Source organism: Molossus molossus, unplaced genomic scaffold (genome assembly GCF_014108415.1).
Source record: "Molossus molossus isolate mMolMol1 unplaced genomic scaffold, mMolMol1.p scaffold_m16_p_24, whole genome shotgun sequence".
NCBI lineage: Eukaryota > Metazoa > Chordata > Mammalia > Chiroptera > Molossidae > Molossus > Molossus molossus.
In genome coordinates, this window is record NW_023425360.1 from 10,572,052 (window position 1) to 10,595,231 (window position 23,180).

At 55.2% G+C, this 23,180-nt stretch overlaps 1 protein-coding gene across 1 annotated transcript in view; it reads right to left on the minus strand.

The window, feature by feature from the left end:
* FAM169B (family with sequence similarity 169 member B) overlaps positions 1-23,180 on the minus strand; it is a 39,350-nt gene that overhangs the window by 8,572 nt on the left and 7,598 nt on the right. The window contains exons 2-4 of the mRNA XM_036278151.1: positions 15,364-15,497; positions 12,353-12,452; positions 1,173-1,258 (exon numbers count right to left, since the gene is read on the minus strand). Of these exons, the coding sequence (XP_036134044.1) occupies positions 1,173-1,258; positions 12,353-12,452; positions 15,364-15,497 (320 nt within the window). The remainder of the gene's footprint in view (positions 1-1,172; positions 1,259-12,352; positions 12,453-15,363; positions 15,498-23,180) is intronic.

The following is a 23,180-nucleotide window of genomic DNA, read 5'->3' on the forward strand; positions in this document are numbered from 1 at the left end:
TATGGGAGGTCGTAACTGTCGAGTTATAAAACCAAAAGTTCAGCCCTGGCCAGTGTGACTCAGTGGTAGAGCATTGGCCCGTGGACCAATGAGTCGTGGGTTCGATTCCGGCCAAGGGCACATGCCTCAGTTGCAGTTTGTCCCCAGCCCTGGTTGGGGCTATGCAGGAGGCAACCAGTCAATGTGTCCCTCTCATGTCTATGTTTCTCTCCCTCTCTCTCCCTCCCACTCTATCTGGAGATAAATGAAGAAATATCCTCAGGTGAGGATTTAAAAAAAATAAAATAAAACCCGAAGTTCTGAGGAAGGCTGGGAGGGAAAAGCAGTCAGTCTCTGGGCAAAGGGGAACAGCCAATCAGAAGCTGGCAGAAGAGGATGTATCCAATCTGTCCAATCCTGTTGCAGGGGAGACAGTGTGGGACCTGAGATGCTGACTTAGAAATGTTCTGAAAACACAAAACTAAGACCCAGTTTAGCCAACCAGGACCACTAACTATGTTAACAGAAAGGACATTAAGAAAGCTTTGGGGTGGGGGGTAAATGGTGGAGAAGAGCTGGCTAAGAAATAAATGTAATTAAAAGAAACAAGTCACGCCCCAAATTCTGTAGAAGGACAGGGGACGGTCCCCACAGACAGCTGGGCAGGACAGAGCTTAACAGCGTGGTTGTGTAAGGGGAAGAAAAGAACACCCCACTTTCTCACTGTTCACAACTTGGGCCCCAACTTCTGGGGTTTTCCTCAAATTTAGAAGAAATGACACGTAAAGGAAGTGACCACTCTTGTTCTGAAAAAGAAAAGTATTTCAAGAGCAAACCAGACTCTCTCCAGCAGTCGGAACACAAGCCGCTGAGTACACACGGCCTTCCCACGGGAGGAGCCGGGACAGCCACGCAGCGGGTCCATCAGGCGCCCACAGGACATGACGCTCATTGGCTGAACCTCCCTTAGAAGGAACCAGCCTGCTGGATCCTTGAGCTCAGACTGTCAGCCTCCAGGGCTGTGCGATGGGACATGAGTTGTTGGGGCCCGTTTGGGCTGCTCTGTCATAGCCATCCCAGCCAACGGACCCACGAATCCACGGGGGCAGGCGGCTCTAAATTCCTAACAGGGCAACAGTACCAGGGCTTTTAGGACCTCTTTGCAAAGTCCATTGCGAACGACACCACCTCACCTCCATCAGACCTTCTCTCGCCGGGTCAGAGGTTCTCAGCACGTCTTCGGTGGCCCACCAGGACTCCTTCACGTACACAGCCACGACTAGAGAGAAAGCCAAGAGGGGTGACGCTGCGCACGCAGCCACCTGGTCACCACGGGCACTGTCACCGTGCAACGGGGGGAGCACACGTGGGTGAAGCAGGGGTTCCCTCTAGAGGAGAGGTTTCCAGAGAGCACGGACCAGGGCACAGAAGCACCGCTCTCACCTGAGGGGCCTTCACGGTGTCCTCACAGAGCGCCCGTTGTTGGCCCCACAGCACGATCTCTCCTAATGCTGCTGGGCCAGAAGCTACACGCAGATATTGACAAATTCATGGGCAAGAATTACTCCCCACCCCCCAAAGTCCAATTATGGGCCACAAGTCAGCATTCCCCAAATTCAGCTAAAGCCAACGTATCTAAGGGCATCAAGTGAGGCACCTGAGCATCCACAGGGGACTGGTCGTTTCTTACGACTGATGGAGCGTACTCACCCCGAGTCCATGCCTGAGGCCGGGCTCGCTCTGGGGGCTGTACAAGGCATGGGTTTACCCTAATGTACCCACCATGACAGTATCATACAGAGTAGGGTCACTGCCCTGAAAATCCCATGCTCCAGCTACTCACCCTCCCTCCCTGCTGCCCCGGCAATCGCTGATCTTCTTACTGTCGCCATGGTTTTGCCTTTTCCAGAATGGCACAGAGTTGGAATCAGATAGTATGCAGCCGCCCTGGCCAGTTTGGCTCAGCGGTTAGAGCGTCGGCCTGCGGTCCGGAGAGACCCAGGTTCGGTTCCCGCTAAGGGCACGTACTTCGGTTGCAGTTTGTCCCCGGCCCTGGTTGGTCGTGCGGGTGGCAGCCACTCGATGTGTCCCTTTCACATCGATGTTTCCCTCTCTCTCTCTCTCTCTCTTGCTCTCTCTCCCTCCCACTCTATCTGTACAAAAAAATGGAAAAATATCCTCGGGTGAGGATAAAAAAAAAAAAGTCAAATAGTATGCAGCCTTTTCAGATTGGCTTCTGTACCTTGGTGACAGGCATCCCTGTGTCTTTTCATGGCTTGACCTCTCAAAATTATTTTTTAGTGCTGAATACTAGTCCATTGAATAGATATACCATGGTTTACTTCTCCTCTGGTATCTTCTTTATGCCCCTTTTATTGCCTTTTCTTTTTTGTATTCCTCACCCAAGGGAGGGAGAAAGAGAGACAGAGAGAAACATCAATGTGATAGAGCCACATCAACTGGTTGCTTCCTGTATGATCCAACCAGGGACAGGGACGAACTGCAACTGAGGTACATGCCCTTGACCAAAACTGAACCCATGACTCATCAGTCCATGGGTCAACACTCTAACCGCTGAGCCAAACTGGGCAGGGCTATTGCCATTTTTATACCTGCTTCTCAAGACAGGTGTCTGAGCCCAAGGGGTCCAGAAGCCCCGAAATAAAGATACACCTGCCTAATCAAACCCGGTCAGCTGAAGTTTGGGAGGAAAATGGAAACAGAGTTGAAAACAAAAGTCATGAACACTGAATACCAAGCTCAAGACTTTAATGCAAACTGTGTGGGCCAGACAGGTAAGCTGCCACCATCTTTCTTGGCCCTCTCTGCTCTTCGAGGAACTTTGGTAGAAAACTCTGTGAAGACCAAGTCAGGGTGGCCTTGGCCAGTTATTGAACATCAACTCTGCACAGCCAGCCCCGCCTCCCCAAAGACCAGCAGCATCTAACCCACATGTCAGTTTCACGTCGTTGGAGAATTATCTCATCTCCAACAAAGTCCCCAAATTGACAGGGCCGGCTGGGAGAGAAGGGCCAATTAAAGGCTTGACATCTGCCTTATTAATTCAAAAAATTCATGTTCAGAATGGCACCTCCTGGAACACACAAGTTTATAAAGCCATAAGGATTATTTTCTTGCTCAAGAAGATGCATCAATAAAAGATGCTCAGTTTATTAATGCAGTGTATGATTGGAACATGGGTGTTCTGATGTACTAAGACAGTTTCAAACAGGAAACATGTTATGACTTGGTGTTTCGGTGATGCCCGGTTAAGTTCCATGGTGCAGGGCACAGTATTAATTAGTCACACGAGCTGTCGCCAAATAGACTGAACTGCTTTTTTCAAAATGCAACGTCACAATAAGGGTGATGCCCAATCAAATTTAACAGGCCTAAAATAAACTGTCCTCAAAACCAGCTCTTGGCCTTGGCCAGTTTGGCTCAGCGGTTAGAGCGTCGGCCTGCGGTGCCAAGAGACCCAGGTTCGGTTCCCGCTAAGGGCATGTACCTGGGTTGCAGTTTGTCCCCAGCCCTGCTTGGGTCATGCGGGTGGCAGCCACTTGATGTGTCGCTTTCACATTGATGTTTCTCTCTCTCTCTTCCTCTCTCTTCCTCTCTCTCCCTCCCACTCTATCTGAACAAAAAAATAAATAAATAAAATGTTTTCTTAAAAAAAAAAACAGCCCTGGCTGGTTTGGCTCAGCGGTTAGAGCGTCGGCCTGCGGTACAGAGAGACCCGGGTTCGGTTCCCGCTAAGGGCACGTACCTCGGTTGCAGTTTGTCCCCGGCCCTGGTTGGTCGTGCGGGTGGCAGCCACTCGATGTGTCCCTTCACGTCGACGTTTCTCTCTCTCTCTTCCTCTCTCTCCCTCCCACTCTATCTGAACAAAAAAAAAAATGTCCTCAGGTGAGGATAAAAAAAAACAAACAGCTCTTGGAAAATAGAGTCAGGCCTCTGGAGAGGGGCAGCTCTTGGTCAGAGAGGCATGATGCCCAGTCGAGAGGAAGCAGGAACGGAGGCAAAGCCCCTGGAGAAGGCTGTCCCCAGCTCAGGATGGACGAGGGCAGATCGTAGGGTTGACAGGCAGAACCAGCCTCAGGGCATCACTTCGGAGACCCTGGAGCCAGCGAGACCAGAGAGTTCAAAATGGCCGCGGTTTTGATAGAACACAGTTCTGAGCGGCACCCCTGGCTCTCCACCACCCGGGCCTGAGCGGAGGGACGGGCACCTGCCGAAGGCCACGTGCACCATGGTCCCTCGGGTCCGCCTTGCTGAACTAATCCAATTTCCTCCTCCCTCGGAGCAGCAGGTGACACGGGCCGCAGAGCAGATGTCAGGCATGGATTCTGCTCCGTGACACTCTGAGGTTCCCAAACAAGCTAAGACAGCGAGGTCCTGAGGCTGACTCCCCGTGACCGGCTTCCTGAGGGCTCGGCATCATGCCGAGTGCGACTCCTGGATGCAGAAGGGCAGGTTCCAGGCCCCTCCCAGCCCCAGGGAGCTGGCAGTCTGAGCAGGAGGAGACCTCACCAAACTGCTCCAGCGGGAGGGAGGGCGTGGAAGGGGCGCGAACCGAGCACCGCAAGAAGCCACAAGGACCCAGGGGAGGGAGTGGGTTATGCTGAGGGGGGTGGGAAAGCGTCCCTGTCCCTGGGGAGTTCCTCCAGCCGGGGCCTGGGGCAGGGCGCAGCGCCCTCCACGTCCGAGGCCACACGCAGGCCTGTCCACGCTGCGGGATGAGTTACGGAAGGTTGCGGACAGAAGGCCGTGCAGAAGCCGCTCGCTGTCGAGCGCACAGCAATGAACATACAGCCGCTGCTGCACCCACCGCGGTCCCGGTGAAGGATGGCGGCCACAGAGTCGGAAAGAGACAGATGAAGAGGGAGACGAGGAGGGGACAGCCAAGACGCTGGCGGACAAGGCGCGGCCAACATGGAAAGGTCTGAACGGAGGGGGTGCCTGAGGGCCTCGTTTTGCCTTCAGGATGCGGAGGGGCTGCCACTCACTCAGCGGACACTGGCCGCCATGGCCACTGCACTGGGCACTGGGGGCCCAGGAGAGGAGATGCTACCCAGCGGGAGCCAGACAGGCCACCAGGCCGCGACCCACACATCGTGGGCAGAGCTCTAAGACGTGAGCACCCCCAGACCCTGCTCCAAGGCTGTGTCTTCCTCCGCCGGGGCCGCTGAGACCAAACCACCGACGGTGGCTGAGCATCAGCAGCCACGTGTTTCTCACGGTTCCGGGGGCTGGGAATTCCCCATCGAGAGGCCAGCACGGATGGATTCCAGCCAGAGCCCTGTTCCAGATGCAGATCACTGACTTCCGCTGTCCTGACGTGGTGGAGGGGCGGGGGCCCTCTCCTTGATTAGCGTACGGATCCCACTGAGGAGGGCTCAGCACCCGCGACCTAGTCACCTCCCCAAGGCCCCACCTCCCAACACATCGCACAGGGGTTGGGGCTTCCACTTAGGAATGGGGACAGGAGCGTTCAGACCAAGAGGCGGCCTGGGCCACAGCAGACCCTGGGGTGGGGAGCCGGGAGGGGCCTGGCTTCCTCAGCCTCCGGAATCCCCCAGGCGAGAGACAGGATCAGGGTGGAGGCGTTTTAGAAGGACAACCACTGGTTGCACCCAGGTGGGAAGAATTTACTTTTGAAATAAAAAGTAAGTTTTTTAAAAAGCGATCAGAGAAGCAGGGTCGCCTGGAGCAGGGAGGGCCAGAGGCAGGGAGGACGGTGGGAGGCGGTGGGACGGGCCAAGGGACAGGAGGGGCTGGCTGACTGCCCAAAGCAGCTCAGGGGCAGAAAAGGCACCCGAGAGGCAGGCTGGTCCTGACGCAGAAGGGGGACGGAGGCGGGGCCGCAGCCGCTCACAGGGAAGGTGCAGGGGAGGCCACAGGAGCAGCTGAGGACGGTTGGAATTGCCTGGTGGAGACAGCAGGTCCCGGGGCCACCGGCAGCTGGGGACACAGCCCGGAGCTGAGCCGAGACAGAGAAGGTCCATGGCCCACACATCGCAGAACCCAGGAGGGAGGAGGTCTCTCACACACACACACACACACACACACATGCATACGTGTGTACATACACACACACACACACACGTACGTGCGCATACGTGTGTACATGCACACACACGTGCACACATGCACACACGCACATGCACGTGCACACATGCACACACGCACGCACGCACACATCTGACCTCCCCACACTAACTGCAAGTTGTTCATGGACTAGCCCATGGTCGAAACTTCCTCAATCACAACAGAAGGGGCCACAGGTCCCCCTGCCACCTCCCCAGCTCTGCCGCCCCTGCCATCACCCCCTGGAGTCCCAGCCACCACTGCCCATTACAAATCTAAGAAATATGTAGTCTCTCCCCCAAAAACCCCAGCCAGTTAAGCCACAGTGACAGGCCATGTCCACGAAAGCAAACTCCCGCGGGGAGGGAACTGCAGAGGAGCCGGGCAGAGGACGGAGCGTGTAAACGCGTTCCAAGGCCCTGCGGGACTTCACGCAACACCGACCGAGCCTGTCAGTGGGGGGAGGGGGGAGCAGGGAATGCACGAGTTGACATAGCAACTGTCACTTCGCATTACGTGGGCTACCATCCCCACGCAGATGCCTTCCTGACGGTGAGCACTTTGCCAGATGCCTGTGACCTCGGACGCCTCTGTGCCGTGGAGGAGGACACCCCTGGCTCGTAGTGTATCTGTAGCGCCGGCCTGTGGTTCCCAGGCCTCCAGCAATGTGGCCTCCGTGAGTCTGGGCTTTAACTCAAGGGAGACAGGGCACGATGGGGTGTCTGGATCTGGAGGTGCAGCTGGACAAGATGGGGGCAGAAAGGAACCCACACCGAAGCCAGTCTGTCTAGGAAGGGACTCTGAACGTCCGCAGGTGGGCCAGGCCAACAGCGAGCTTCTCAGCCGGGCGCGGAGCGCAGACAGCCCAGTGTGCAGGGTGCACCCTCAGCTGCCTCAAGACGCGCCCCGCCCCGGACCACAGCTCCATCCTTGACGCGGAGTATTTTCCTTGGACCTTCCCTGCTTTCCAGATACATGAGTCCCCTGGGGAGAACGACACGTCTGCTTGTGGGAGACTCTTTCCCCTGCGCTCAAACCCCACGCACAGTCACGCGCAGTAAGTTAACAGGGAACAGAGAGGGAAGTCCCAGACAAGGGCCAACACGTGCTCCTAGAAGACAGCTGCCGCTGCACCCGCCACAGCCCCAGGGGGACAGAACCCTCTCGACTTCTAGCACGAACATCCTTCGCTTACGTGAACTGGGGTCCTACTCAAGCTGGGGCTCCCGACACCGGCCAAGCGTCTCAGACCACCCAGGCCCTCAGCGTCCGGGTGGAGCAGGGGTTGAAATCGAGGCTGGGTTTCTGGCCAGACTCCCAAGCTGTCACACCCCCTTACGTGGGACCCCACCAATGTGGAAGTGGCAGAGGGGGACCCGTCCCCGGCTGAGGTTCCCTTCGGCACCATCCAGAAAGCCAGCCCGTGGTAGTTCTGCAGGCGACTGGATGAGGGCGCAGACACGCAATGGGCTGTTACTCAGCCATAAAAGGAACGGAATCTCACCATCTGCGACAAAGCCAGCACAGACCCGACCATAAAGAGCCAGTGTCCGCAGGGTCATGAGCGGCTGCTAGCCCCGGGGGTCCCTGGATACTCCGTGCTGGTGAGCCTGGGGTCGGGGGGGGGGGGGCAGGGCCATCACCTCTGAACGCCAGGAAAATGGCAATTACTTCTCCACGTTCGACAACTCAGATCTCACCGGGTCCACGGGCCCTGCACGCCGACCACCTCAGCTTGTTTTCACTGGATCCGTGAACCACCACGGCACTGAGGCGGACAGGCCGACCTGCGGGCCGGAGCTGGTGTCTGGCCCCACCGCGGGGAGGCCAGGCCTGTCCCTCCACACAGGCAGGACCAGGTCAGAAATTCTGGACTTCCCCTCTGACCCTCCCCCAAATCCGAGCAGCTTGCTAAGGGGCGAGGGGTGTCGCAGAAAGGGTCCCCCAGTTCTGAGGGAGTTCTCTGGGCACCCGGGGCACACCTCACTTTGTACCCCCCACCCCTGCTGACCCACCACGCACCTGCCCCAGACGCAGCCCAGAGAAGGGCTGGCCCGGCCCTCCGTGTCGCCATCCCTGCCGGCCCACGACAGCCCCTAGGAAGGGTCCCCAGGACCCCAGTTTCCTCCAACGACTGCCTGGCCCCTGCCCTCACTGCTGGGCTGTAGTGGGGAGATTTTCCAGGAAAACCATCACTTCCGATCCCCTGCGTGTTGTTCGCGGGACACACCTGGGAGGCAGTCACCAGAAAGGAGAGAACGCAGCAGCCACCTGAGGGCTGACAGCCGGGCCAGGGCGTCCCGGAGCGGCCAGGGGAGGCGTCCTCAGGGAGGCGACCCGCGGGAGCAGCCGGGCTCACCCCCTGCCTCCCTGCTCCCGGAGGCCCGCCTCTGCCTCTCTTCTCGGCCTCCCTGCCCCCCTCCTCCCGGAGGCCCGCCTCTGCCTCTCTTCTTGGCCTCCCTGCCCCCCTCCTCCCGGAGGCCCGCCTCTGCCTCTCTTCTTGGCCTCCCTGCCCCCCTCCTCCCGGAGGCCCGCCTCTGCCTCTCTTCTCGGCCTCCCTGCCCCCCTCCTCCCGGAGGCCCGCCTCTGCCTCTCTTCTTGGCCTCCCTGCCCCCCTCCTCCCGGAGGCCCGCCTCTGCCTCTCTTCTTGGCCTCCCTGCCCCCCTCCTCCCGGAGGCCCGCCTCTGCCTCTCTTCTTGGCCTCCCTGCCCCCCTCCTCCCGGAGGCCCACCTCTGCCTCTCTTCTCGGCCTCCTGCCTCCCCCGCCCACTCCGGTCTCCCCACGCGGGGAGCTGCGAGGAGTCACCAACCACCACCTGGGAAGAGCCCAGAAGAGCAAAGTGATGTGAGCCGTCCCCTCAAACAGCTCCGATCTCCCTCAGATCAGCCGCCACCAAGCCCCCCCGAACCCCGGGTCATTCCCAGGCCTCTCCCCTCCCCTCCAGCCACCCCAAACCCCGTCAGTCCACTGCTTCCCACCCCTGCGCCGGCCGGCCCTCGGCATCTCCCCGGGGCAGCGCCGGCCGTGAGCAGGGCATTCGCGACGGGTGGCTCCTCCGAGACGGGAGCCGGCCCCCAACACCACTGCGCACCTTTCTCGCTGCCCGCGCACGGCCCCCCTGCAGGCAGGGGCCGGGCACAATGCGACGTTTTGGAGGAAACGTCAGAACGTGCACAGAGGGACTGGTCAGACTTGGACGGCTGGGAGCTGCCTCGGAGGGAGTGGGGCCTGCTCCCCGGGTCCCCTCTGAAGGCCCAGAGCCCCAGCTCTGCAGGCAGAGGGTCAGCCTCTGTGACCTTTGTGTGCCACCAGCAGCCTGGGCCCAGGGGAGAGGGCCAGGAGTCCCAGGAAGTGGCCTCCGGCCCCCCTTTGGAACAGACCACCACCTCCCTGCCAAGAACCAGCAACACCCAAGGTCCCCTTGTTCTGGAAACTTCCACAGCATTGTGGCACTAGGTCTCCTTGGTCTGACTCCCTCCCAAACTGACATTTTCTATCAGTCTCAAGACAGAGGAAAAAAGGTGATTAAAAAATGGGCAGAAGGCCCGGCCAGTGTGGCTCAGTGGTTGAGCATGACCCATGCACCAAGAGGTTCCCGGTTCGATTCCAGGTCAGGGCACATGCCCAGGTTGTGGGCCCGATCCCCAGGGGGAGGTATGCAGGAGGCGGCCAGTCGATGTTCTCTCTCATCAATGTTTCTCTCTCTCTCTCCCTCTCCCTTTCTCTAAAATCCATAAAGAAAAAAAAATTGTTTTAATGGGCAGAGGATTTGTGTGATACTGTGATTTATGATAAAAGTTATACATACATGTGGTCTTCATCCCAGGTTCCATCACAGAACTTCTAAAACCCTTGGAATTTCTTAAGTGATGAGCAGGATAAAGGTGTCTCTTGTTATGTTAATGAGGTCACTTCTGGGCCACACTAAGGATGGGGCTGACCCCTGAGGAGGGAAGAGGGGTCCTATCTCTGGGTGACACAGACCAGCCTCCGATTACAGACACAGTCAGGAATGAGACCCACGGGGAGCACAGGGCGTGCACGCCCAGTTTCTGGGTGTGGGGGGAGCTTCATCACCCACCTCCTAAGAGCATCTGCCCTGAGCCACAACCGCCCGCCAACCAACCGGAAACTCACAGCCCCAGGATGCGTCTCCTTTTTGCTCACGGGATTATCAGAAGTTCCTGTGATGGATTCAACCAGCTCATCACTAACTCGTACTTGGCACTTATCAAACAGCTCTGGTCCTTTTCACCTCCATGTAAGCGCACACACACACACACACACACACACACACACACACGGCCTTTACAGCTACAGCTGCTGCGGGAAAGGCACAAAGGAACTAGCAACTGTGGTCGCCACATCACAGCCAAGCACGAGGGTGAAAGACCGAAAGCCGTGCAGAGGACCCGGCTACTTCCAAGTCCACGTGCTTCAGGCCGCAAGAGATACAGTTACACGCGTGTGTGCTTCCAGTACCAAACGAAAGGACGCAAGGTGTGGGGAGCACCTGAGGTGCTTTTCAGAGCTCTTGCTAAACTGCAGCTACCATACAGCCCTGGCACTTTGGGGAGCACTTGGAAACTTTATTTAAAGTGCAGATGGCAGGAAGGTCCAGAGTGAGACTTCTCGGAGCTTATGAATATTTATTATACTACGTTCTCGAAAGCAGCCACAAATTAAGCCCAGTATTAGCAGGGAACAGGTTTAGGAGACTCGGTCCTACGTTTACATTAGCAAACTGCGGCTGAGGACCGGCACCCAGAACTCTGTTGATGCTGGAGAAAGGCCGGGGGAGGGCTGCTGATATCTGAACATTTTCTTCAAGTCGGCACATGGTATTTGGGAGTTTGTGACAATCTGTTCCCCAAAAAGCCCCTGTGGGCACATCTTGTCACTAACTTGTTACTCGTCTCTAACCTGGGGGTGGAGGCCTGGGCTTGCCAGGGGGGAGCAGATGTCCTGAGCCTTGACCAGAAGGCTGTCGCCCCGCTCGGCCACCCCCAGCCTTGGAGGCAGCGCGCCCACGACTCCCAGACGGCGAGCTAAGCACACTCTGGTCTCAGGACCAGCAGAAGGACATGGCTTTCCCAGGGCAAGGACGTCACCTCGGGCTTCCAGACAGCAGTGAGGCCGAGCATCCTCTGAGCAGACCACAGACTGACACACAGGGCAACAGGCAAAGGTCTGGGGGCAGACGGAGAGCGGACGGAGGCCCCCTGCAAACTGCCCCTGAAGACCTCCAGCCCTCACTTCCGCCAGGCACATCGTTCGAGGAGGGCTGGCTGAGGAAGGGCCGGGGTGGGTTTTTGATCTCTTACTAAAACAGCCATTCAGCCCTGGCCGGTTGCTTAGTGGTTAGAGCATCGGCCTGCGGACCAATGAGTAGCAGGTGCCATTCTGGTCAAAGGCATGTACCTCGGTTGCGGTTTGTCCCCAGCCCTGGTCGGGTCGTGTGGGAGGCAAACAGTTGATGTGTCTTTCTCACGTTGATGTCTCCCTCTCCGCACGCCCCCCCCCCCTGAAGATAAATAGAAGGAAAAAAGGGCCATTCATGATCATTGTAGGAAATCTATAAAATACAGAAACAGCGAATGAAGGAGACATTTTCCGAATAAGATGGAATTTAAGTTGGGACTCCCCTGAGGTCAGACATGGGTGCTTTGCTTACGGCTCCAGCCCTCCCCTCCTGCCCACCTCCCGCCCGGCCAGCAGCCCCAGAGCCCAGCGCCATGTGCGACGCAGCTGGAGTGGCTTCAGCCTCCCTGGAAGACCCCTCGGAGGGGCCCAGAGCAGTCACACGTGTCTCCTCACGATACAGGGGAGGAGGGTCCGAGTACAGGTGACGTGAACATCACCGCCACAAACAAAGCGCCACCCCATCATCACCTTGCCGAAACCCTTGACGCTGCGGTGGCCCTGGCCAAGTTACCGGACCATCGGAGGCCTTATTCCCTCCTCTGTCCGGAATAAAAATGGTCCCTGTGCTTCATAGGGCTCCCCCTAAAGTCCCCACCCCGCCCCGTGCACGGGACCAGAAGCACGTGCCGCCCTGAAAGGCAGGCCTGAGCGGCGTCGCTGTGGGTGCGAGTGTGCGAGTGTCAATACAAACTCGACGTTCGTGGAACAGAAGGGACGCGTGTCCGTCTCGAAAGGTGGGAAGGAGTCACCTGTGCCCCGATGTTCTTCCAGCCGGCGTGCAGAGCACCAGCTCCTATGCGTCCGGTTCGAGCTGTGAACACCGGTCTGATCCGTGTGCCAAAGCCATTAGCAGCTACCCACCTGTCTTTGTGTCCTGGGGACTGACCAAGACCAAGATTTTATGCCGAGGTTCGTCACGGTGCAAAGTGCAAAGGCAGACGGATGCGGCTTCGAGATGAACCTGGAAAATAGGACACAACCGTTTCGTTCTTCCGTGGTGGGGGGGTGTAGGGAGGCACATATCAATTAGCACAGTGTTGGCGGAGAGGTCAGTCTGCAGGATGCAGGCGACAGAAACACGGGAGACTCCCCACGCGGCTCAGCGCGAAGGGTCAGACCACAAAGGCTCTTGGCCTCGCCGCCCCGCCGACCTGCTCCTTCCCGTCCCCTGCTTTCCATCCAGGCACCGACTGAACCCCAGCTCCGCAGAAGCCTTTCCGTCCCGTGCTTCCTCGGCCGAGGACAGCAGAGGGTGCGCCTGCCACCCCGTCTCCACTGTCCTCCCGGGGCCACTGCATGGGCAGGCCCGTGCGTCCACCCGCGATGCAGCTCGGGTGGCTGCAGCGGTGTCAGAGCAGCTCAGAGCCAGGCCTGTCTGCTCAGGAATGAGTGAGGCAGCAGGAAGCACGGCGGGGTCTCGCTCACGCCGGGACTGCCCAGGCTGCTCCTTCAAGTGCCCACATCCCAAGCCCTTTCTTCGGGGCCCACAGCTCCCAGCTCCCAGGGCGAGAGGTCAGCACATCCCGTCGCAAAGTCTGTTCTGGAACCCGAGGCGGGGGCCACCCAGGAAGGAAAGAGTGTGAAGGCTGAGCGCGGCCGGCCGGTGGCCTACAGACATCGGCAGCAGGCTCTGCAGTCTGAGACTCGCTCCCTGACGAGTCCTGGCACCCACGAACACCTTCTCGCCTCCCTGTCCTCAAAGCACCTCTGACGGGCTCCCACACTGGCCCTCCCCCCGCGGTTATCGGAAGCATGGCTCACCCACCACACGGCCGAGACAGGGCCACTGGACGCCACGTGCGTGAAGCACTGTATTAACGTGGTAAGAGGCTGATTACAGACACTCTCGCATTCAGACTGTGATCTGAGTGTTGAAACACAAACACAGAGATAGAAACTGAATGGGACCTTGTCCAACATGTTTCCGGAGGTGAACGGTGGGCGATTTTACTTCCTCTGGCCTTGGCTATAGTTCCCGAATATTTTACAATCAGCACCCACTATTTTATAACCAGGAAAGTCGGTAAGTGTGGCTGCATTTTATTTTATTTTACTTTTATCCTCACCCAAAGACACTTTTTTTTTTTTTTAAATATTTTGTTCAGATAGAGTGGGAGGGAGAGAGAGAGAGAGAGAGAGAAACATCGACATGAAAGGGACACATCGAGTGGCTGCCACCCACACGACCCAACCAGGGCCCGGGACAAACTGCAACCGAGGTAGATGCCCTTAGCGGGAACCGAACCCGGTCTCTCCGGACCACAGGCCAATGCTCTAACCGCTGAGCCAAACTGGCCAGGGCATGGCTGCATTTTAAATGACATAGGGCAATTCCAAGCCTGGAAACCGAGTAACTTATGACAAGAGGAGACTTTTAGGACGACCAGAGTGACATGCTGTGATGCACCTTTTTTTTGTTGTTTTGAAAAGTCTCTCTGGATTCAAGAAAAGTGAAAATTGCCAAAAGGAGGTCCAATACCATCCCAAATTAGACTGTTTCAACCTGGTAAGTGGTCGTGGATTACTATCATTTCTTAATTAGCTGCTAAAAAGGCTATGAAACCAAAGATTATTTTCATAAAACTTTCTTTAGAAGGGGAGAAGCGAATAGATATAAAGTCACGCCAGGATTTCTATCACATTAAAAAAAACTTCAATTTGGTAACCGCCCTATTTTATTATGTTCTTGCTAATAACACAAAGTATTCCCATACTGAGCATGTAATAACATATTCGGCTTTCAGAAAGTAATGTGATCCATAAATAAGTGTGGAGTAAAAGCAGATGGTCAACTCTGCATCCTTAAGTACTTCAGGGCTAACTTGCATTTCACCACCCGGCTCAGGTGACCTAGCATTTCCCACCCTCCATCCAACCCTGGGCTCCCCCAGCTCCCTAACAGTAAAGCCCCGGCCTTCACCAAGAGCTTGCTTGCTTTCCTGCTTTAAACGCCACTAGGGGGCGCCGAAAGCGTGTGAGTGCAGCACCTCTGCGGATTAACCAGGAGCAACCACCCCCGGGGACTGGATTCTTCTAGGAGCTGAGTACAAATCTCAAGGAAGCCACACTGAGTAAACTGTTTCCATTCACTCTGAAACCACCGCAGTACAGTGAAGTAAATCCCTCTCTTCCTCAACCAGCGCCACCTGCTGGAGAGCAGCACCTTCTGGGAGGAGTGAGATCTTATGGCCACAAAACAAGAGAATCTTGTCTCTTTCAATAGATCAGCTCAAATCTGAAAGAAAGGTGCCTGACTTCCATACAGATTCCTTTTACTTACTACGGTGGGAAAAAAGAATACCTTCGAAGTAACACAGTTTTTACATTCCGCCCACAGTCCCACCGTCCTAATAAACAATTATCATTTCTCTCCTGTCCTTCCTAGTGCATACTCAAAATGCAATCTTGTCAGTGCTAAAAACTGCAATGACTATCACTTCCTTCCAATTGGTGTAATATAATTCTAAATCACAACATTTTAGAACTAAGCCAAAACTCAGAGACCAAAGACCCATCGATCCCCTTGCTTTACAAATGGGGAAACTGAGGCCCAGCCAGGCATTTGCATGCAGCGTCTAATTTAATTCTCATAACCACAGTGTGAGGCAAGCTTCGTCACTGTCCCAGTTTTAGAGGTGAGCGTACCAAGATCTGAGAGGTTAAGACACTTGCTCAAGGTCACACAGCTCGTAAGGGATAGACATGGGATTCGCAGCAGGCTGCATAGCTCACTGCCTTGCAGAACCAGACTTCCGTGCAGGACTCCAGAAGGTTTCCTTTAAATCCGTCATCCTGTTTCACTAACATTTTACTTTCCCATAAATATATTTGATTTTCCAGAGCTCTCTGCCAACAGGGAAGGTCAGACATACCTGCTCCCCGGCGGGCAGAGAGAGGGCCGCTGCTGGGGGCGGGGCCCCTCCCCTGAGTGTGGCATAGTAAGCCAGAGCCGCTTCCCGGTGCCCTTCGGGGTCATCGTCCAAAATGTCCACTGGGTACAGGCCTGCTGGGGGACGAAGGAGACAAGAAACGGCATCAGTCTGACTCTTGTGAAAGGGAAAGTCACTTATTTCTTGAAGATTTCCTGGAGAGCTCAGGAGCCAGATGGATCCGAGCCAGATGGTTCCTTATCAGAAGCCACTTCAAACCTGTCACTGAAATCGGACTCCGCCTGCGTGACCTCTCCAGTCGTCCTGATGCTCTTAGTTCAGGCCTCGGGGTCTCCTAGAAGCCTCTGGCCTCACCCCCGCCTCCTGTCCATCCATCGATCACAGTCTCAATCACAACTAAACTAGCAGTCCCTGGGCCGAGGCGCCCACTCTGCAGCGGAGGACGCTGAGGCCTGGAGAGAAGAACCCTGGCTAGGCAGTGGCGACAGCAGGCCATGAGGATCTGCTGAATTCCAAGGCCCACGGAAATGCTCAGGTTGTCAGTGATCCCCTGAAACAGTTTCCCGCACCGAGCCCTGAGGCCCAACAAGCCCCGCCCCTGCAGCGCCCCGAGTCCCCAGCCCCTCTGCCTTGCCATCCTCAAGGCCCCTCTGAAAGGCCAGCACACCCAGGAGCCTCCTGCAGCCCCCAAAGGCAAGGGCTAAGGAGGTCACTGAGTCCTGTGTTCAAATCCCAGCTGGGCCTAGGGTGGGCATTACTACCCTTCACCACCTCTGTGTCCTGTAGGACCTCACACACCTTGAACTTGGCCCTTCAAGCAGAGGCAGCTCCACCCCTCCACCTGCACCAGGGGAGGGCTCCTCAGGGCAGAGTGCAGCCTTCTCTCCCCTGACCCGCCCCCACGAAGACCCCTCCCTGTGCCTTTCCCCTTCTGCAATCTGGGTGGTCTTTCAGCTGAGCTCTGTTCCAACTGCTCTTCATTTCATCTCCTTGCTCAAGTGGCTTCCCACCCGTATGAGAGAAGATTTGGTGCACATTCAAATCCACTAATAGGAACAGACTGGAGAGAGGGCTGCGTCCACCCTGGGCCCCATCACGCTGCAGGCTTGTCCCAGGAAATCCACGTCCACAGCTACCTCGCTCACAACGCCCCCAGGAATGTCCACTTCTTAAGCAGCAAGTGACATCCCCCTACTTTCACTCTGGTGCTGGCCCCGTCTCGGGAGGTCTGTGTGTCAGATCCGGGCCTTCAGGCCACGCTCGTGGGGTTGAGGGCTGACAGAGAGCCCTGTCAACCAGCCCTACGGAGAAGCTGGGCTTGGCTCCTCGAGAGCCCTCGTGACAGGGAGGACACTGCAGTTGTCCCAGTCTTCCTGGAAGGGCACAGGGTGAGGGCACCTTGCCCAAGACCCTGGGCCCAGAGGCCTGGCTGCCCCTGGGGAGGCCGAGGGGGCCGCTGCCTGCTCCCACTGTAGCCTGCCAAGGGCTGCCTGGCACGGGCTCTGGCCGCGCGTGGTCAGGGAAAGCAGAGAGTGTGTCTGCCCCTCACACACCCGGCACCCTTCCCCTGCCGGTCACGCTGCTGGGGCCGCGAGACCCCCGCAGAGAGCTCAGTGAATGTACCCCAGGGTGCCCAGGCCCCTCTGGTTCTGCTGCCTGGACGGAAGAATCGAGCCTGAGTGGGCACTGCGTGGGCCTGCCCCTGGGGAGCAGGGCACCAAGGACATAAATGAGCCTCCCTCCATGACAGGGATATCCGAGTATCTCAGTGTTCACACCGCAGCATGGCACCCACATTTGGTTCCCCTTTAAAACCTGGAAGCGAGGTGCAGACCCCTGTACCCTCCCCCATGTGGCCTGCTGCATGCACCCCAAGCCAGCCCGAGGGACAAGGGGAAGCCAAGACTCTCCTGTCTTCTCCTCTTACACTGAAAATGTTTGGGTTCGCTTTTCGGAAAACTGGGCCAGAGTGAAAAGGAGCAGCTAAATGAGGGAGAGGGTGGGGGCACCCAATATCCGCCGGGAAGGAAGACCCCGCCCTGGGATGAGAGAGGTATCTCCCCACACCCAAGACAAGGAAGACCCCTCCCCAACTCAGAAGGCAGGCACACGTGCATGCGCACACACAGACACACACACACATGCACATGCACACACACGCGCACATGCGTGCACACATACAGACACACACACTCAAGCACACACACACACATGCATACACACACGCATGTACGCACACAGATGCGCGTAACCCTGCCTGCATCCCAGGGAGGAAGGAGGCCCCGCCCACCCCCCTGAACCTTGAGGGCACACTTGGGCAGTGCAGGCCAGGCTGTGTGTTCTCCTGGGTGGTGATGGAAGGCAGACCCCACAGGGCTCCCAGATGTGGAATGCTAACAGGCTTTCATAGCCTGCACTGAACAGGAAATATTTCTCCGAAGCCAAAAGAATGTAATCTTTTCAATACCAATGCAAAGTGCTTTTATGGAAAAAAGACCCACAGTTGAAATGATAATTCACTGCAGACTGTAAAAAAAAAAAGGAAATCCCTGAATGAACCCCAACTTTAAGAATTGACTTTAAGCATATGTTTGAGGTAGTCATCCAAAAACACAAAATACTTACACTTTTGTATTCTAGGAAAATATATATCATCCTGGATCTTTGTACCAAAGTTTGAGTTCCCAGGGTTGCTTGAAAGGTATGCCCCCCACCCCTGAGCCATGGCCTGGCCCCCACTGAGGATCAGCCAGCCAGGGCTGGTGAGTAGGGTAAGGCCGACTGTCAGAGAGCTTTCCCAGCACCTTTTGGTCCTCCCTATATAAACAGCAATGCCAATAAATGTCCGAGAGCTTTCCCAGCACCTTTCGGTCCTCCCTATATAAACAGCAATGCCAATAAATGAAGACCTTCACAGGGGTCAAGGCTTTGCCCTCAGCCATGGATTCAGTATCACTTGCTGAGTATTCTCGCCAAATACTACTTCACCACACAGATCAGGAAAATTCTTCCATTTTAGCAAAGTGTAATTTTTCTCATATGAGAAACATTAATCAAGGGATTTTAAATTTCACTCTCCCCCCTCTTAGACCTCCACTGCCCTGGTAAAGCTTCGACCCGCCGGTCACTGCACCGCATCAAGTCACAGGGACAGCTGGCTGTAATCATGCATTTCTTTAGTAGTAAGGACTGTCATTCTACAGTTACAAAAAGAACAATTCTCGCTCATAGTAATACGTAAAAACACATTAAGAATGCAGAATTATAAACCAGTATTCAGCTTTTGGTTTTTTAAAATGGCTCAGAGGAGAATCACACGTACAGACATTTTATTTGTTTTTCTTTATTTTTACATCAGTGGTGTGTGTCATTCCTTCAGAAATTAATTTTCTCCTGAAAGAAAATTATAGTCGGAAGGGATCCTTATTATAGAAGAAATGTGCTGAGAGGGGTCGTGACTAACTCTGAACGCGGCGGAGAGCTGGGGCCAGTCTCTGGCCTGGGAGAAGGGGACACCAAAGTGATGGCAGCAGGAAGTCTCCGGGAGGTCTGAGCCAGGTGGTCCACACGGCCAGGGCGGGAGGTCCGTGCAGACAGGGACAAAGTGTCCCAATGCCACCACCTCAACTGCTCAGAATGCAGGACCGGCAATCCTTAGGGTCCCCAGTGTCTAGTGACGCATGCATTCCATTACACAGCCCACTCCCCAGAGCTGAGCTCAAGAACTCAGTGCTCATAAATGCCAACTTCATCCTTGAGCCTCCAAAGAAAGCATTCGCCCCAGGAAGTCTTATAGCCGAGAACTACTTTTAACTTAAAGCACGAGTACATTGATTTATTTTTTACCAGGGCTGTTGCATATGGTGGGAAATACCCGAATACCCACAGCTGCGCGAGGCAGTACCTGGCATGTATTTAATATCACGGAGCCCAAGGTCTGTGCACCTTTCACTGTGACCTGCCTTGCATCATGCCCCCATTTTTGCAAGGACATCCTGAGGAGCACTAGCTCCACAGCTAGGGGGCGCCTATGATGCCCGTACATTCCCAAAGTGGTGCTCAGAGCTTGCCACCTGGGGTCCCACGGCCTGTCAGCAATCAGAACATTCAGAATTTCTGCAGCAATGGAATTTGCTTAACCCAGCGTTTATTTCCCAAACTTCCTTTCCTAGGGACCCCTTGTTCCGGTGTCAGCAGAGAACAGAGGGGGAGCGAACACACACTTGGATATTTTCGTTGGTTCTTGATGAGCCTGTCTGGCTGCGAAAATATTCTTAGCGAAGAATTGGGAAGAGAAAAAAAAAAGTTGGAAGACAGAGTGCAGAACACGTTGGGATGTTTGCAGCGATGAGCGCGCGCTGTCAGGGAGCGGGGAGCTCCGGGAAGGGTCCGCAGGTGGTGGCGCAGGTGGCGCGGGGAGGTTTGGTGGCGGGTACCGACAGGGAGCCTGCTGCATGTTTAGTGTTGGCCAATTTGCAACTTGTCATTGACTTGGCTGAGAATAAGCCCCTTGTCCCAAATCTGAGCTGGTGAAATATGCAGATGCCTGCCTGCACCGCCCACACGAGGTTTACGCAACCCTAATGGCTCTAATATGGAGGTCTCCCAATCTGAGCTCTGGCAGAGGATACGAAGACAAGACGACCCCTCCCGAGTCATGCACAAGGACACGAGGTGGACTAAAACAGACTGTCCCTTTGCAAGGAGGTCCCCCCCCAAATCATGCACAAGGACACGAGGTGGACTAAAACAGACTGTCCCTTTGCAAGGAGGTCCCCCCCCAAATCATGCACAAGGACACGAGGTGGACTAAAACAAACTGTCCCTTTGCAAGGAGGTCCCCTCCCCCCCACGAATCATGCACAAGGACACGAGGTGGACTGAACAAACTGTCCCTTTGCAAGGAGGTCTCCCCCCCCCCCACGAATCATGCACAAGGACACGAGGTGGACTAAACAAACTGTCCCTTTGCAAGGAGGTCCTCCCCCCACGAATCATGCACAAGGACACGAGGTGGACTAAACAAACTGTCCCTTTGCAAGGAGGTTCCCCCCCCCACGAATCATGCACAAGGACACGAGGTGGACTAAACAAACTGTCCCTTTGCAAGGAGGTCCCCCACCCCACGAATCATGCACAAGGACACGAGGTGGACTGAAACAAACTGTCCCTTCTACAAGGAGGTGTCACACTCGGACACCAGCGTGGAGCCCTACTGGGGCCAACAGGAGAAGACAGCATCTCAGATATCTGCTTCCTCACGTGCGTGGCAGCAGAGGAGGAACACTCGCGGACACAGCTGTAGGAAGGTCAGGCCTTGCTCGTCACCCCTGGACTTGAGCCACTTGACAGTCCCATGTGGTCATCATTCCGGTGCCCTTTGTCAACCCTTTACCAGGAAGGAAAAGGGCTTTGGTACGTGCTCAGGAGAACTCAGAAAGCCTGCCTCTTTGTGTCCTGAATTTAAGTGACCAAGAACGTGTGAATATCCTGAGCCCCGGTAATACTAGCCCATGTGGTAGGCCCTGAAGCTGGAGGGAAAATGCTGGAGGGGTGGGAGGCAACTGTCCAGAACGGAACCAGAGCCCTAAACCACATAGCACGAGAGAAAGAAAAATCACTCCTCATCACCCAGAGCACTTACCCATTAGTCACAGAAGCATTTCTCAGAACTGCCCCCAAATCGAGCTTGTTAATGGACATTCTCGACCTGCATCAGGAAATCACACCCGTGTCCATCTGTTCCTCTGGGGCAGCAATAACCCTCTGAAGAGGGGGACACGTGGGTTTCTATCTGGCCGCCCAGCCAGGTGCAAAGTAAGAAGGGTTGATGCAAGACTGGTCCTCGGACCCCAAGCCCAGGCCTGGATTTAGTGGGCACACTGGGAAGCACTCCGACTCCCCGCCTGGACCACTCGGAACATTCGGAGTGGGTGCGTGGAGAAGACAGGCTGACCTTCCACCAGACAGTGACGACTCAGAGAAGAGGGAGCCACTTCCCAATATCAGGAACCGTGGAGAGACAGCCCCATTTCCAGAAGGGTGCTGGACCCTTCCGTGTCAAACTGAGAAGTAATAAATAAAAATTATTTTTTTAAAAAAGGCCCGGCCGGTGTGGTTCAGTGGTTGAGCTGTCGACCCATGCACCAAGAGGTCGCCGGTTCGATTCCCGGTCAGGGCCACATGCCCAGGTTGTGGGCCAGGTCCCAGTGTAGGGTATGCAGGAGGCGGCCAATCGATGTTCTCTCTCATCGATGTTTCTATCTCTCCCTCTCCCTTCCTCTCTCTCTGAAATCAATAACAAAAAAAAAAAACTTATAAAACTAAGAAGCAGACAAAGAAGGACATGCAAAACAGAAACATTTGCATCAAGGTTAATACCAGCTCAGTTTTAAATTAAAGAAACATAAAACACAAAACAAAACAGACACCGACCCATGGATACAGAGAACATGCTGACGGTTGCCAAAAAGGATGGGGTAGGGGGATGGGAATAAATTAAAATAAATAAAATAAAATTTAAAAACAAGGAAATATTTCACTAGAATGTGCCACCCACATGAAGGAAGTTCACAGGCAATTAGCGAAAAAACAGAAAGTTAGTATTCTGTCTTCTGCAGATGGACCACATTTTTGAAGTACTAGCTGGGAGAAAAGTATTAGGAAAACAGTGGCATGTTCTCACGTGAAAACGCACCCTTTACACCTCACATTTGCTCAGTTTTTCCAGTTTACAAAGGGCGTTCACATATCCTCATCTGTTTGAAATGGACATCACCCCCTGAAGTCAAGAAAGCATGAAGTATGAACCCCCTTTATCAGACACGGGAGCAGAAGTCGAACAACGGAAAGTTAGTAGTGGGAACTCGAACCCAGATCACCAGGTTCCCAGCAGGAATGGCAGCGAGGACAGCGAGGGGATCGCGGCCCGGGGCTAGACGCTGGCGGTGGACATGGAGAACCTGCGTGGGCAGGGGCGGGGCCAGGCTGACCCTCTGCTTTGCCCCTCCCCTCCACACACACCGATGAAAGTCAACTGGGAGCTTTCAAACTGTGCAGATTTATATACTAACACTGGAGACAGGCTAAGTATAGTGAGATCCTAGCTCTTTTTTTAAAATATATTTTTTCATTGATTTTTAGAGGGAGAGAAAGAGAAACATAGATTGGCTGCCTCTTGCACGCCCCTTGCCAGGGATTAAGCCAGCCACCCGGGCATGTGCCCGGACCAGGAACTGAACCGGCAACTTCTCGGTACATGGGACGACACCCAACCAACTGAGCCACACTGGCCAGGGCAATCCTAGCTCTTTGCAGGGGGAGAAACTGATTAATTTGCCAAAGGAAGAATACGATGTACATTCCAAAATATTAAATAATTTCCTCGAGCTCTTACAAGCTGAATCAGTAGGAAGCACCCACAAAATGTCACTGCCTTGTAACAGATCCCCGACAACAGGCCACACTAGCAGTGAGGTTTGGCCACGAGGGTAAAGGCACGAGCTTTGGGGTCATTCAGACCTGATTTTTTAAAAATCTCTGGACATATCAAAACATATAAGCTGCCACGGAGCAGTCGGCACAAACCACAGCATCAGGCACACAGACACTGCAAATGCTGCAAGTATCTGATAAGACGATGTGGGCATTAAATATGTTAAATGATGCCCAGCTGGTGTTGCTCAGCGGTTAGAGCGTCGACCTGCAGACCAGAGAGGCCCGGGTTCAGTTCCTGCCAAGGGCACGTACCTTGGTTGCAGTTTGTCCCCGGCCCCGGTTGGGATTGTATGGGTGGCAAC